Source organism: Carcharhinus amblyrhynchos, chromosome 11 (assembly GCF_965287045.1).
Source record: "Carcharhinus amblyrhynchos chromosome 11, sCarAmb.v2.hapA, whole genome shotgun sequence".
Classification (NCBI taxonomy): Eukaryota; Metazoa; Chordata; class Chondrichthyes; order Carcharhiniformes; family Carcharhinidae; genus Carcharhinus; species Carcharhinus amblyrhynchos.
In genome coordinates this window covers 95809358-95824720 of record NC_137334.1, presented here as the reverse complement: position 1 = coordinate 95824720, position 15363 = coordinate 95809358, and the positions used below count along the sequence as shown (strand labels likewise).

Below are 15363 nucleotides of genomic sequence, written 5' to 3'. Positions count from 1 at the left end.
ATTCCATCTGCCATTTTTCCACCCATTTTTCCAGCCTATCTATATCCTGGTGTACTCTCTGACAATCTTCATCACAATCTGCAACTCTGCCAATCTTAGTATCATCCTCAAACTTGCTAAACAGACCAGCTATGTTTTCTTCTAAGACGTTTATATACATATATATTACAAACAGCAGAGATCCCAGCACTGATCCCTGCTGAACACCACTAGTCATGATGTGGGTATGCCGGCGTTGGACTGGCGTAAACACAGTAAAAAGTCTGACAACACCAGGTTTTAGTCCAACCTATTTATTTGATAATATACTCACAAGCTTTCGAGGGACACCCTCTTCGTCAGGTGAATGGAGAGTTCTGGCCTCAGACAGAGCATATAAAGCACAGACAGTTTAGAGATTACTGATTAAAATGCGAATCCTTACACCTAACCTGCTGTTCAAGACCTGAAGTGGCTGATAATGTGAGTGGAAGGAGCACTGATCACAGTTTAAAGAGATGTGTATTGTCTCCAGACAGTACAGTAAGTGAGGTTTTGCAAACCCAGGCAAGTCACGGGGGTTCCAGATAGTGCGACATGAACCCAAGATCCCTGTTGAGACCGTCCTCATGTGTGCGGAACTTGGCTATCAGTCTCTGTTCAGCGACTCTGCGCTGTCGTGTGTCATGAAGGCCGCCTTGGAGAATGCTTACCCGAAGGTCAGAGGCTGAATGCCTCTTCACTTCAGTGAACACTTCAGTGAATGAAACACTTCAGTGGTCATGGGCATTCAGCCTCTGACCTTCGGGTAAGCATTCTCCAAGGCGGCCTTCATGACACACGACAGCGCAGAGTCGCTGAACAGAGACTGATAGCCAAGTTCCGCACACATGAGGACGGTCTCAACAGGGATCTTGGGTTCATGTCGCACTATCTGGAACCCCCGTGACTTGCCTGGGTTTGCAAAACCTCACTTACTGTACTGTCTGGAGACAATACACATCTCTTTAAACTGTGATCAGTGCTCCTTCCACTCACATTATCAGCCACTTCAGGTCTTGAACAGCAGGTTAGGTGTAAGGATTCGCATTTTAATCAGTAATCTCTAAACTGTCTGTGCTTTATATGCTCTGTCTGAGGCCAGAACTCTCCATTCACCTGACGAAGAGGGTGTCCCTCGAAAGCTTGTGAGTATATTATCAAATAAATAGGTTGGACTAAAACCTGGTGTTGTCAGACTTTTTACTGTGAACACCACTAGTTACAGATCTCCGTTTAGAAAAACACTCTTCCAACGCTATCCTCAGTCTTCTATAGCTAAGCCAGTTCTGAATCCATCTAGCTGGTTCATCCCTGATCCCGTGAGATTTAATCATTTGCACCAGCCTGCCATGAGGGACCTTGTCAAATGCTTTACTAAATCATGTAGACGGCATCCAGGCACTGCAGTATTTTGCTTTTATTTGTTATTGTCTTGTTGTGCTAGAAAAACACTGGATATGGACAAGAGAGGTAAACAAACTCATGTGCATCTGCTATGAACTATTGAATAATTCAGCAGCGTGGAAGGGCTGAATGGCCTCCTCCTGTTCTGGTGGAATGTACTCGAGGGGCTGAATGGCCTCCTCCTGTTCCTGTGGAACAGACTCGAGGGGCTGAATGGCCTCCTCCTGTTCCTGTGGAGTGGACTCGTGGGGCCGAATGGCCTCCTCCTGTTCTGGTGGAATGTACTCGAGGGGCTGAATGGCCTCCTCCTGTTCTGGTGGAATGTACTCGAGGGGCCGAATGGCCTCCTCCTGTTCCCGTGGAATGGGCTCGAGGGGCTGAATGGCCTCCTCCTGTTCCTGTAGAACAGACTCGAGGGGCTGATGTCTCAAATTGCTCCTTCCCTCAGTTCAGTTGGATTGTCGGACAGAAGCTTCCAGGTTGTGTAGACAGTCTGAAGCTGTGCACGTGGATACAGAGCATCTTCTGTCTGACACTCGTTCTAGGAGAGGGTTTCGGTGAGAGTTTCGGTGAGAGTTTCAGTGTGAGTGTTTAGGTGAGAGTTTCAGTGAGGGTTTAGGTGAGAGTTTCAGTGAGGGTTTAGGTGAGAGTTTCAGTGAGTGTTTAGGTGAGGGTTTCAGTGAGGGTTTAGGTGAGAGTTTCAGTGAGTGTTTAGGTGGGGGTTTAGTTGAGTGTTTAGGTGAGTGTTTCGCTGAGGGTTCTGAAGAAACAACAAATGATCTGTTACTAAACTCAGGCCAGCCAATGAGGAGACAGATGCAGAGAATCTCACTGTTGATATCACCTTTAATCTTGTGTTACAGTTTAGAAAGACAAACCACATTGATCACAAGGCACAGAGTCAGAGGCAGCACAGGAAGCTGAGAGTTACATTGGCAACAGACTTGAACTGAAAAAAGACAGAAATTCATTTACTGAGTTTAAATCTTGTTCCAAACTGTGACGACAATTCCCTGAAAAATAGACTTCAAGGATATGGGCAGAGAGTGGGATTGGGGATTTGGGGAGAGGGTAGGGATTGAAGGATATGGGATGAGAGTAGGATTGGGAGATATGGGGAGAGGATGGGATTGGGGATTTGGGGAGAGGATAGGGATTGAAGGATACGGGATAAGGGTGGGATATTCTGGCTGCTTTGCCGAGTTGTGTCAGGTTCCTATCAGCGAGTGCTGTCTGCTCAGGGTTTACACATCACCGCTTTGTTGATTCCCTTCAGGTCAGGATCATATTTAGCTTTGGAGAAACAGTCCACCAAATGTTTATCACATTTGCAAATCGCTCGGCTACAGGTATCCTTCCGATCGGCTGGTGAGAGAATCAAGGAACGCGGTAATGATTTTTACAAAGATCAGGAGGATTTATTCATTTTTCTGTTACCCACAAACTATCCATCGCCCTCCCAATCAGCCTCCAAAATTCAACCCCTCGTAAACCACAGTCCCTCAAAAACCCAACTGTCTCATTCCATCCTGTGAGAGGACTGTGTCCATTCCTGGGCTCCAAACTTTCGGAAGGATGTCCAGGCCTTGGAAAGGGGACAGAGGGAGATTTACCGGAATGTTCCCAGGGATGAGGGACTCCGGTTACTGTGGAGAGACTGGAGACGCTGGGATTGTTTTCCTGGGAGCAGAGATGGTTAGGGGGAGATTTAACCGAGGTGTTCAAAATCAGGAAGGGTTTAAGAACATAAGAAATAGGAGCAGGAGTAGGCCGTCTGGCCCTTCGAGCCTGCCCCGCCATTCAATAAGATCATGGCTGATCTGTCGTGGCTCAGTTCCACTTTCCCGCCCTCTCCCCATAACCCTTGTTTGCAATAACTGGGAGAGGGGGTTACCAGAGGGAGAGAGATTGAACTGAATCAGGAACAGAACCAGAGGGAGAGATGAGAAGTTTCATGAGTTGTTGTTGTGGTCTGGAAGAGCACTGGAAGCAGATTCAACAGCAGCTTTCAGAGGGGAAATGGATAAAGAGTTGAAGGAGGAAATGTACATGGTGTGAGGGGACAGAAGGCTGAGCACATACAAATATCTGAATTAGGAGCAGAAGAAGGCCACTCAGCCCCTTGAGCCTGCTCCCCCATTCAATGGGATCATGGCTAATCTGATTGTAACCTCAACCACACATTCCTGCTGACCCCCCAGTAACCTTTCACGCCAATAACCTTTCTCCCCGGTAACCTTTCACCCCGGTAACCTTTCACCCCCTTGTTAATCAAGAATTTATCTCGCTCTGCCTTAAAAAACATTCCAAGACTCTGCTCCCACTGCCTTTTCAGGAAGAGAGTTCCAGAAACTCACTAACAAAGTGAAACAAAGATTTCCTCAACTCCACCCAAACTCGGTGACCTCTTATTTTGAAACTGTTCCAGATTCTCCCACAAGAGGAATCATCCTGCGATACCCCTCAGAATCTTAAAGGTTTCAATCAAGGCGCCTCTTCCTCTTCTAAACTCCAGTTGTTACAAGCCTAGCCTCTTCCCCTTTCCTCAGAAGACAACCTGCCTATCCCAGTCACATAAACCTTCCCTGACCTGCTTCCAACACATTAATACTTCCCCATCAATAAGGACACCAATGCAGAATACTGTGCACTAGGTGTGGGACTAATTGGATCAATCTTTCAAAGAGCTAACCTGGGAGGTGACGGGCTGAACAGCCTTCTGTGTCATCAAATTCTACAGTTCCATGAAATGTCATTGGAACAGACACGAGGAGATAAAGATGGGAAGAAGGTTTTACAGACAGTGAGGGTTACTTCACATTTTGACCATTCAGTAAGGAGAGAGCCAGGTTATCGGGTAGGTTTGAAGGAATGTTTCCACACAGAGAGTTCCGGAAAGGCTTCACTGAAAGCATCTGCTGACAAAGATCAAGTTTCAAGCAAATAGGATAAGGGTTTGAAAAGTCTGGTGACTGAAGTTCACCTGAAAGTGGCAAAGAGCTGGATTCAGAACGGAGGGATCAGCTCCGAGGAGCCAGTATGCGCAGGATGGACAGAGTGGCCTCCAATCCCATGAAACATTTTTCTAAATGCCCCATTGATCTCTCAATTTGCGAATCACTTACTACAGGTCAGAAAACGGCCGTGATTACACCTCCAGGAATAATGTGTCCAGTATGGATACTCATACCAGCTGCACAGCCCCTCCGCATCAATCTTCCCGTAACAAACATCATGCTGCCAGCAACAGCTGAGAGAGAGAGAGAGAGGGTCAGCAAAGCGACGGTGAGGAACAAGCAAAAAAATGACACAGTCAATATCACCCAAATCAAGGAGGCAAGGAATTGTCAGAGGGTCAGTACTGAGGGAGTGCCGCACTGTCAGAGGGTCAGTACTGAGGGAGTGCCGCACTGTCAGAGGGTCAGTACTGAGGGAGTGCCGCACTGTCAGAGGGTCAGTACTGAGTGAGTGCCGCACTGTCAGAGGGTCAGTACTGAGTGAGTGCCGCACTGTCAGAGGGTCAGTACTGAGTGAGTGCCGCACTGTCAGAGGGTCAGTACTGAGTGAGTGCCGCACTGTCAGAGGGTCAGTACTGAGTGAGTGCCGCACTGTCAGAGGGTCAGTACTGAGTGAGTGCCGCACTGTCAGAGGGTCAGTACTGAGTGAGTGCCGCACTGTCAGAGGGTCAGTACTGAGGGAGTGCCGCACTGTCAGAGGGTCAGTACTGAGGGAGTGCCACACTGTCAGAGGGTCAGTGCTGAGGGAGTGCCGCACTGTCAGAGGGTCAGTACTGAGGGAGTGCCGCACTGTCAGAGGGTCAGCGCTGAGGGAGTGCCGCACTGTCAGAGGGTCAGTACTGAGGGAGTGCCGCACTGTCAGAGGGTCAGCGCTGAGGGAGTGCCGCACTGTCAGAGGGTCAGCGCTGAGGGAGTGCCGCACTGTCAGAGGGTCAGTACTGAGGGAGTGCCGCACTGTCAGAGGGTCAGCGCTGAGGGAGTGCCGCACTGTCAGAGGGTCAGTGCTGAGGGAGTGCCGCACTGTCAGAGGGTCAGTGCTGAGGGAGTGCTGCACTGTCAGAGGGTCAGTGCTGAGGGAGTGCTGCACTGTCAGAGGGTCAGTGCTGAGGGAGTGCTGCACTGTCAGAGGGTCAGTGCTGAGGCGGTCGCCTACTGCTATCATCACTAAATTATTATTCCAGAAATTCATAGTTTATTTATTAGTCACAAGTAAGGCTTACATTAACACTGCAATGAAGTTACTGTGAAATTCCCCTTGTCGCCTCACTCAGCGCCTGTTCGGGTCAATGCACCCTAACCAGCGCGTCTTTCAGAATGTGGGAGGAAACCAGAGCACCCGGAGGAAACCCATGCAGACACAGGGAGAACGTGCAAACTCCACAGAGACAGTGACCCAAGCCGGGAATTGAACCCAGCTCCCTGGTGCTGTGAGGCAGCAGTGCTAACCACTGTGTCACCGTGCTGCCTCAGCTAATGTTCTGGGGACCTGGATTCGAATCCGCCACGGCAGAGGGTGGAATTTGAATTCAATATCTGGATGTAAAAATATCTGGATATAAAATATCTGGAATTAAGAATGTACCGATGACCGTGGAACTATTCCGATTGTTGGAAAAACCTATCTGGGTCACTAATGTTCTTTAGGGAAGGAAATCTGCCATCCTTACCCAGTCTGGCCTACATGTGACTCCGGAGCCACAGCAATGTGGGTGACTCTCAACTGCCCCTGAAATGTTCATGGGTAATTACTGATGGGCGATAAATACTGGCCAGCCAGAGATGCCCATGTCCCACAAATGAATAAAAAAGTGCAGACTGTGCTGTCTGAATCCACACCGGACACCAACCCAGAGGGACAACACTGCCCCCATGCGGACAGAAGCCAATACTGCAAGGTTAATGACCAGAACAGGACCCCAGGGGTAGGGCTCAGTCCCACAGAACCCCAGGGGAAGGGCCCAGTCTCACAGGACCCCAGGAGAAGGACGCAACCCCACAGGACAGGACCCCAGGAAAAGGGCCCATTCCACAGGATAGGAGCCCAGGGGAAGGGTATCCATCAACCCTCCCCCACCACACACACACACACACACACACACCCATCCACACACACCTATCCACACACACATATTCTCACAATCGCTCCACCTTCCTCAACAACAGATATTTATATCGAGCATTCAATGTAGTTAAAAGGACATTTCTCAGGAATTTATAGCTTTAAATTAAGGCGTGGTAATTATAGGACGGATGTCAGAGGTAGGTTCTTTACTCAGAGGGTAGTAAGGGCGTGGAATGCCCTGCCTGCAGCAGTTGTGGACTCGCCAACTTTAAGGGTGTTCAAATGGTCAGTGGATAGGCATATGGATAACATTGGAATAGTTTAGGTTAGAGGGTCATAGATTAGAACGTAGAACATAGAACATTACAGCGCAGTACAAGCCCTTCAGCCCTCGATGTTGCGCCGACCAGTGGAACCAATCTAATGACCCTCTAACCCTCTCAGGTCTAATGGCCCAAGCTCTGGGGTCAGAGGTTCAGATCCTACCAGGGCAGCTGGTGGAATTTAAGTTTAGTTAAGAAGAATCTGAACTGAAAGTTGGCCTCAGCAATCGTGACCATAAAACTATCATTAATTGTCATTAAGTAATGTTCTTTAGGGAAGGAAATGTGTTGTCCTGACCTGGACTGGCCCACACGTGACTCCAGGGTCACAGCAATGTGATTGACTCTGAAACTGCTGAGCCAAACTCTCTGTTTAGAGATATCTAGAGATGGATAATAAAAGCTATCGGTGACTCCTACACCCCATGAAAGAATTTAAAAATGTTAAGAATGGAACAATTTGGAGTTATCATTGACCAGAAACTGAACCAGACTAACCATAAATACTGTAGCTATCACAGCGGGTCAGAGGCTGGGAATCCTGCGGGACCCCTCCTGTCTCCCCAGAGTCTGTCTCCATCTGTAAGGCACAAGTCAGGAGTGTGCTGGAGGACTCCCACTTGCCTGGATGGGTGCAGCTCCAACAACACTCGAGAAGCTCGACACCATCCAGGACAAAGCAGCCCTGCTTGATTGTGACCCCTTCCACTGACATCCATTCCCTCCATCCCTGGTGAACAGTGGCAGCGTGTGTGCCATCCACAAGATGCTCTGCATCCACTCACCAGGGTTCCTGAGGCAGCACCTTCCAAACCCACAATCTCTGCCAGCTGGATGGACAGGGCAGCAGATAACTGGGAACACCACCATCTGGAGGTTCCCCTCCGAGTCACTCACTATCCTGGCTTGGTCTAACCAGCGATGCTCACATCCTGTAAATAAAACACACACTTTCTCACTCACTCTTGTGTTCTGTCTCACTCTGTCACTCTGTCTGTCTGTCTCTGTCTGTCTGTCTTTCTCTCTCTGCCTGTCTCTCTCTGTCTGTCTCTGCCGCTTGGTCTCTTTCTCACCGGTCAACAGCATCGAGCGGTACCCCTTCTCCACCAAAGCCACAGTAACATCCGTAATCAAAGTAATCCAGGCGAGATAACCAGCGGCCCCCTCCCACTCGACACTCGATCATACTCCCCAACTGGTCGAGGTGTCGCTTCCAGCGGCTCTGAGCAGCGACAGTGAACAGCAAACCTGTCAGAGAGAAAAGCAGTGTTACTGAGTGAAATACAAAACACTGTGATAGATAGGGAGAGAGAGAAACAGAGAGAGAGAAACAGAGAGAGACAGACAGACAGACAGAGATCCGGCTGAACTGGTTGGACATCTTCAGGCTGGGCGTGGGGAACTGTACAAAGTTATTACAAGATATCCTGGAGTTTTCCAAAAAAGCATGGGAAAAAAAAGGTACCAAGTCCAGGACCTATGTTGACCCCAATGCTAGAGTGAGGTATTTCAGAGCAAGATGTGTCCATGCTGGAGAAAGTGGAAACTGAATTGGATATAATAAACCTGCGCAATTTGCGTAATGGGCCACAGCTGTAGTCCCTGTTCTTCGGCCCGACAAATCCGTTTGTCTCTGTGGGGACCGTAAGCTAACAGTTAATCGGGATTCCAAACGCAATTGGTATTCTCTGTCCGAAATTGCAGACCTTTACACTAAGCTAGCAGGTGGCAAGTTATTCTCCAAGTTGGACATGAGCCATGCCTATCTTCAGCATGGGTGGCACAGTGGGTTAGCATTGCTGCCTCACAGCACTCGGGACCCAGGTTCGATTCCTGGCTTGGGTCACTGTCTGTGCGGAGTCTGCGCATTTCCCTGTGTGTGTGTGGCTTTCTTCCGGATGCTCCGGTTCCCTCCCACAGTCTGGTTAGATGCATTGACCCGAACAGGTGCCAGAGTGTGGGGACTAGAACACAGTACAATAAAGCACAGTACAGGCCCTTCGGCCCTCGATGTTGTGCCGAGCTATGTCCAAACCCAAGATCAAGCTATCCCACTCCCCAGGGGAATTTCACATTTACTTCATTGCAGCGTTAATGTAAGCCTTACTTGTGACTAACTTTGAATTGGATGAGTCCTCCTGGAAAGATGTGATCACCAACACACACGGGGGATTTCATGTGTAAACTCGCTTGCCTTTTGGGCTCTCAGCAGACTTTGCCATTTTCCAGTGAGTCATGGAGAAAATTCTCCAAGGGCCACTCAGCGTAACAGTATACTTTGATGACATCTGGGTCATGGGGGCTTTGGAACAGGAACACCTAACAAACTTAGAAGAAGACTTGCAGAGATTCTCAGGAACTGGAGTGCTTTTGAAGAGGGATAAATGCATCTTCCAAGAGGCTGAAGTGACCTGTTTGGGCCACTGGATAGATAGTAACCAGCAGGGACAAGGTAAAAGCCATCGAGATAGCACCAACTCCAAGGAGCAGCACAGAATTAAAATCCTTCCTGGGATCAGTGAACTCTGATGGAAAATTTATCCTGAACTTGGCTTCTACGTTGCCACCCCCATTGTGCACCCTACTCCGAAAATATCAGAGATAATTCTGGGAAGCTCCTCAGGCAGAGGCTTTTATTGAAGGCAAATGTCAGCTACTCTCATCTAACTCAGTGGCCCATTTTAATCCCAAGAGAGAACTCGTGCTGATATGCGATGCTTCCCCATACGGGATTGGGGCAGTGTTACCCCAGTGGAAATGCTAATGGGGCCAAAGCTTCATTCCAGACTGAGCCCACAGTCCCTAAACTTGGGGGGAGGATAAAGTTCCAAAGAGAAAACCTCCCAAAAAGTCACGATTCTGCAAAGGACAGAAAGAACATAACATAAGAACATAAGAAATAGGAGCAGGAGCAGGCCAACTAGCCCCTCGAGGCTGCCCCGCCATTCAATAAGATCATGGCTGATCTGTCTTGGCTCAGTTCCACATTCCCGCCCTCTCCCCATAACCCTTAATCCCCTCTCTTATCAAAAACCCATCAACCCGCGTCTTAAAAATATTTAGCGAGGTAGCTTCCACCACTTCAACAGGCAGAGAATTCCAGAGATTCACCACCCTTTGAGTGAAGAAGTTCCTCCTCAACTCCATTCTAAACCGCCCCCCCTTTTATCTTGAGGCTGTGCCCCCTAGTCCTACTATCCTTTCTGAGCGGGAAGAGTCTCTCCACCTCTATCCTATCCATCCCATTCATCATCTTATACGTCTCAATGAGATCTCCCCTCATTCTTCTAAACTCTAACGAGTACAAGCCTAGTTTATTCAGCCTCTCCTCATAGCTCAACCCCCTCAACTCCGGCATCAGCCTAGTAAACCTCCTCTGCACTCCCTCCAAGGCCAAAATATCCTTGCGTAAGCACGGTGCCCAAAACTGCACACAGTACTCCAGCTGCGGCCTCACCAATGCCCTATACAGCCGCAGCAAGACCTCCCTACTTTTATATTCAATCCCCCTCGCGATGAAGGCCAGCATCCCATTCGCCTTCCTGACCACCTGCTGCACCTGCAGGCTGGGTTTTTGCGACTCATGCACAAGGACCCCGAGGTCCCTCTGCACCGTCGCCTGCTGCAGTTTTTCTCCACGTAAGTAATAATCCTTCCTACCATTATTCCTACCAAAGTGGACCACCTCACACTTGCCAACATTAAATTCCATTAGCCATTTCCTGGCCCATTCGCCCAGCCTATCTAGATCCTTCTGCAGACTCTCCACACCCTCCGCACAATTTGCCTTTCCACCAATTTTGGTGTCATCAGCAAATTTCGACACCCTACACTCGGTTCCCTCCTCCAGATCATCTATATAAATGGTAAATAGCTGAGGCCCCAGCACCATTTAAGACATGATGGATTTACGTCAGGAATTTCAGAGATGATACCATTTGGGTTCCTGGGATCATTATGGAGAAAACAGGACCAATATTAAGTCAAATTCTGTGTTTCCTCCGAGTGCTGTGGTTCCCTCCCACGTCCTGGTTAAATGCATTGGCTGTGCTCCATTCTCCCTCGGTGAACCTGAACAGTGCTGGAGTGTGGGCGACTAGAGGATTTTCACAGTAACTTCATTGCAGTGTTAATGTAAGCCTGCTTGTGACACTAATAAATAAACTTTAAAACTTTAAAATGTTTAAAAAAAGAAATACTTGGTCCACCGCAGAGCCGGGGGGTTGGGGGGGAGGTCTATGCCCGAGCAGATCTCCCCACTGACCATGTCTGGGAATCCCAGACTGAAACAGAACCTGGGAATATCAGAGACCGTGCGGCAGTCCCTCTGGAAATGAAGATCCGCTGTTCGCTTTACACCGCCTGATTCATCCCCACCTTAACCCGGACCTCAGAACAAGTGCTAAGTGGCTGAAAGGACCTCCCTGGGTTGGGGGTGTTGGGAGAGACACGAGGAGGATCACCCAATGCGAGCTGAGCAGGTGAGGTATCGGTACATGGTGCTGTCACCCGGTCCGGGGTCCTGGGGACTGGCTTGCTCACTGTAAACACAGTGAGAAGTCTCACAACACCAGTGTCTACCCCAGTCCAACGCCGGCATCTCCACATCTTGCTCAGTGTAAACCACTGGGACAACCCTTCCTCTGATTCTAGTGATGAGAAATTGGCCTTCAGCTGAGTGACGACAGAGACAGAGAGAAAAAGAGAGAAGAAGCAGAGTGAGACAGTGAGAGAGGGGGAGCGAGACGCAGAGAGAAAGAGAGAAGAAGCAGAGTGAGAGAGAGGGGGAGCGAGACGCAGAGAGACAGAGAGAAAGCAGACAGTCAGACAATGAGAGGGACAAAGCAATAGACAGAGAAAAAATTATAGACAGAAATAGAGACAGCATGAGGAACATGGAGCGAGAGAGAAGAACAGTGAATGAGAAAAGATGAAAAGAAGGACAAAAGCAGAGAAAGAGAGAATGGGAGAAAGAGTAACAGTGAGAGAGAGATGGGGTGAACTAAAACAGGAGGGAGAAGTTGGGAGGTACAGAGATAGGAGAAAGTGGGAAGGATATGATACACAGTTTATTATTAGCCTTATTTACTCCCCTAACCTTCTCCTTCTTGTTTACATCTCTGATCCCCCACGGGCCCTGTGTATATAATCATTGTTTGCTATCGCTGCGAGCTGTAACTAGATGTTGTTTGGGTGTGAAAAGCTAATCTAATCCTGCCAACTCTTCAAATGTGTCTAGACCACAGCATTGCCTTTGAAATTCTGCCAACCTCCATCTGGGCAAATTGTGCTCTCTCTCCCACACACACACTTACACACACACACACACACTTACACACACAAACACCCATACACACACACACTCTCACACACACACACTCTCACACACACACACACACTCTCACACACACACACAGACACTTACGCACACACAAACACACACACACTCACACACACAAACACACACACACACACACAGACACTTACACACACACAAACACACACACACTCACACACACAAACACACACACACTCATACACACACCCACACACACACACACACTCTCACACATTCTATTGCCAGAATTTTACCGGCTAGATGCCACTAGAGAATGTCATTCTGTGAACCTTGCTTGCCTTGATTCTGGGGTGAGCGAGCTGGTAAATTTCCCACTCATAACACAGCGAATGGGAATCAAAGAACAAAAGAACAAAGAAAATTCCAGCACAGGAACAGGCCCTTCGGCCCCGCCAAGCCTGCACCGACCATGCTGCCCCCGACTGAACTAAAACCCCCTACCCTTCCGGGGACCATATCCCTCTATTCCCATCCTATTCATGGATTTGTCAAGATGCTCCTTAAAGTCACTATCGTATCCACTTCCACTCCCTCCCCCGGCAATGAGTTCCAGGCACCCACCACTCTCTTTGTAAAAAACCTGCCTCGTACACCACCTTTAAACCTTGCCCCTTGCATCTTAAACCTGTGCCCCCTAGTAATTGACTCTTCCACCCTGGGAAAAAGCTTCTGACTATCCACTCTGTCCATGCCTCTCATAATCTTGTAGACTTCTATCAGGTCTCCCCTCAACCTCAGTTGGTCCAGCGAGAACCAAGTTTCTCCAACCTCTCCCCATAGCTAATGCCCTCCACACCAGGCAACATCCTGGTAAATCTTTTCTGTGTCCTCTCCAAAGCCTCCACATCCTTCTGGTAGTGTGGCAACCAGAATTGAACACTATATTCCAAGTGCAACCTAACTAAGGTTTATAAAGCTGCAACATGACTTGCCAATTTTTAAACTCAGTGCCCCGGCCGATGAAGGCAAGCTTTGCCGTATGCCTTCTTGACTACCTTCTCCACCTGCATTGCCACTTTCAGTGACCCGTGTACCTGTACACCCAGATCCCTCTGCCTATCAATATTCTTAAGGGTTCTGCCATTTACTGTATACTTTCTATCTGTATTAGACTTTCCAAAATGCATTACCTCACATTTGTCTGGAATCAGGGTGGGACTTTGTCAGATTATTTCTCTATTATTCAGGTGCATTACAGACCAATTGGAGGAGGAGTCCATTCAGCCCATTAACTCTGACCCACTGTTCAGATCATGGCTGATCTATGTCTAAACCCCACTTCATTCCCCCAAGCCCTCCCTCCAGCTCCTTCCATTGGATTTGTCTGTGATTACGCTGGGCCGTGTATTGCAGTGGTTGGCCATTGTCTTCTGCAGCATGGCTAACCAGCAAACTCCGCTGCTCTTTACCAGCCGCTGTCAGGATTACTGGGAGGAGTTACAGGCTGATAATCAACCTGATTGGCCAGATATTGAACGCACCATCTACGGACATCAAGTCCTGGGGTGGGACTCGAACCCGGAGCTTCTGGTTCAGAGACGAGGCACTAACCCATTGCACCACCTTCTCAACACCCTTAGCCAACTAAAACCTCAATCCCGTATGGTCTCATTGCCGTCAGACCCATGGCTTTCTGGGGTGAGGGTTCCAGGTTCCCACTCCCTCTCCGTGAGGAACAGCTACCTAACATTTACACCCCCCCAGCACTCCTGGACAGCCTGGCTCCAATATGAAGATTATAAATATATTCCCAGTTGGATTCCTCTGTGTGATTTTTATACATCAAAAATCAAACCCAATCGACGACTCCACCCACATGGTGACTTCATTCCAAACAAATAACCTATCACAGCCTCTGAAATCTCCCTGACAGACACAACAAGTAATCTTTCTGAAAAAAAGATACGTATTGTTGATGTCTTTCACTTGGCTTTCACCAGCAAAGACACAGGAACACCAAATTTCACAGGGAGCGGTAATTAATACTGTTTCTTCCCTTTGAAATTTGGTATTCTTGTATCTGTCCTGATGAATCAAAGATCAAAAACTTCAATAGTCTGTCTTCCTTTTTTTTCGGAAATACCAAGAGTTTTACTATCAAACAACAAAATAGTCTCTCATTCTTCCCAAACTGCCTTGCTGTCTTCTGTTCAAGTTTGGTCCATTCAAAACCAAACATTTGACAGACTGAAATCTCAGGGATGCGGAATGAGTAAATGCTCTGGATAACTCAATGACGCCATCACTCTGACATTGATTCATCACAGACCAAGCTTCCAGGAATAGGAGGAGGCCATTCAGCCCCTGAAGCCTGATCCATCATTCAAGAGCATCCTGGCTGAACCTCATCTCAACTTCATTGACCCACCTCTGCTCCAAATCCCTTTGATTCTCGACAAAAATCTATCAATTTCAGTCAAAAAGCTCAACTGATTCCCCCCCCCGCCCTTGAGTGTTTGGACGAGCTTGAGGTGGGGTTAAGACAAATTTTTACCAAAAAAATCCTCCTGTAAATATGAGGAGTCCCTTCAAACACACGGCAAAGGAAGAATCTAAATGATCAAGCGAACTTGGTCAGAGAAGAGATACTGACATTACCGTTTAGAATGGTCAGGGTCACTCGGCAGGCGATCTTCATGGTAGCACAGCGATGGCCTGTCTTTATCAGACTGACTTTCTGGGCTCTTATTTCAGCTTCTTTGAACCTGTTGGGTTGATGCTCATTGCAGCAGTGGCTGCTGGGAGAAGTAGTCCCAATGCCCCAATTGGTCAATTAAATGGCAGCAAACTCCGTGAAGAGGGACGACAGCTACCAGGGTGCTTTGAGCTACAATAGGCTGACAGTCCTCTGGAAACCATGACAACCATTCCTTGTTATCACCCTAACCTCATGAGACAGGTTGTGAGGAATGTGCAGTAGCCTTTAATCCTTGTTACACTCATCAAACAGCTGGAGCTGCAACAAGCCACATCTTGCAGGTTGATGACGGCTCTCGCTGCGGTCAATCTCTGAGCTAACAATCTGTTTCATGACATTTACAACATGAAACCAGTTCAGACATCTTACACTGAAATCTGGGGACCTCACAGGAGAAACTGGATGAGTTAGCTGCAGAGTAAGCTCCCTCTACACTGTCCTCATCAAACACTCCCAGGACAGGTACAGCACAGGGTTAG

The 15363-nt window shown here is 48.3% G+C and overlaps 1 protein-coding gene across 1 annotated transcript; it reads right to left on the bottom strand.

Moving 5' to 3' along the window:
- Positions 1–2283: 2283 nt before the first annotated feature.
- LOC145349793 (basic phospholipase A2 PA-12C-like) lies at positions 2284–14841 on the bottom strand. The gene is made up of 4 exons (XM_080198338.1): positions 14785–14841; positions 7901–8075; positions 4551–4675; positions 2284–2790 (listed from the first exon to the last, which is right to left on the bottom strand). Exons 1-4 carry the CDS (start codon positions 14822–14824, stop codon positions 2663–2665), a joined length of 468 nt encoding a protein of 155 aa, XP_080054464.1. The 5' UTR covers positions 14825–14841; the 3' UTR covers positions 2284–2662.
- Positions 14842–15363: the final 522 nt, after the last annotated feature.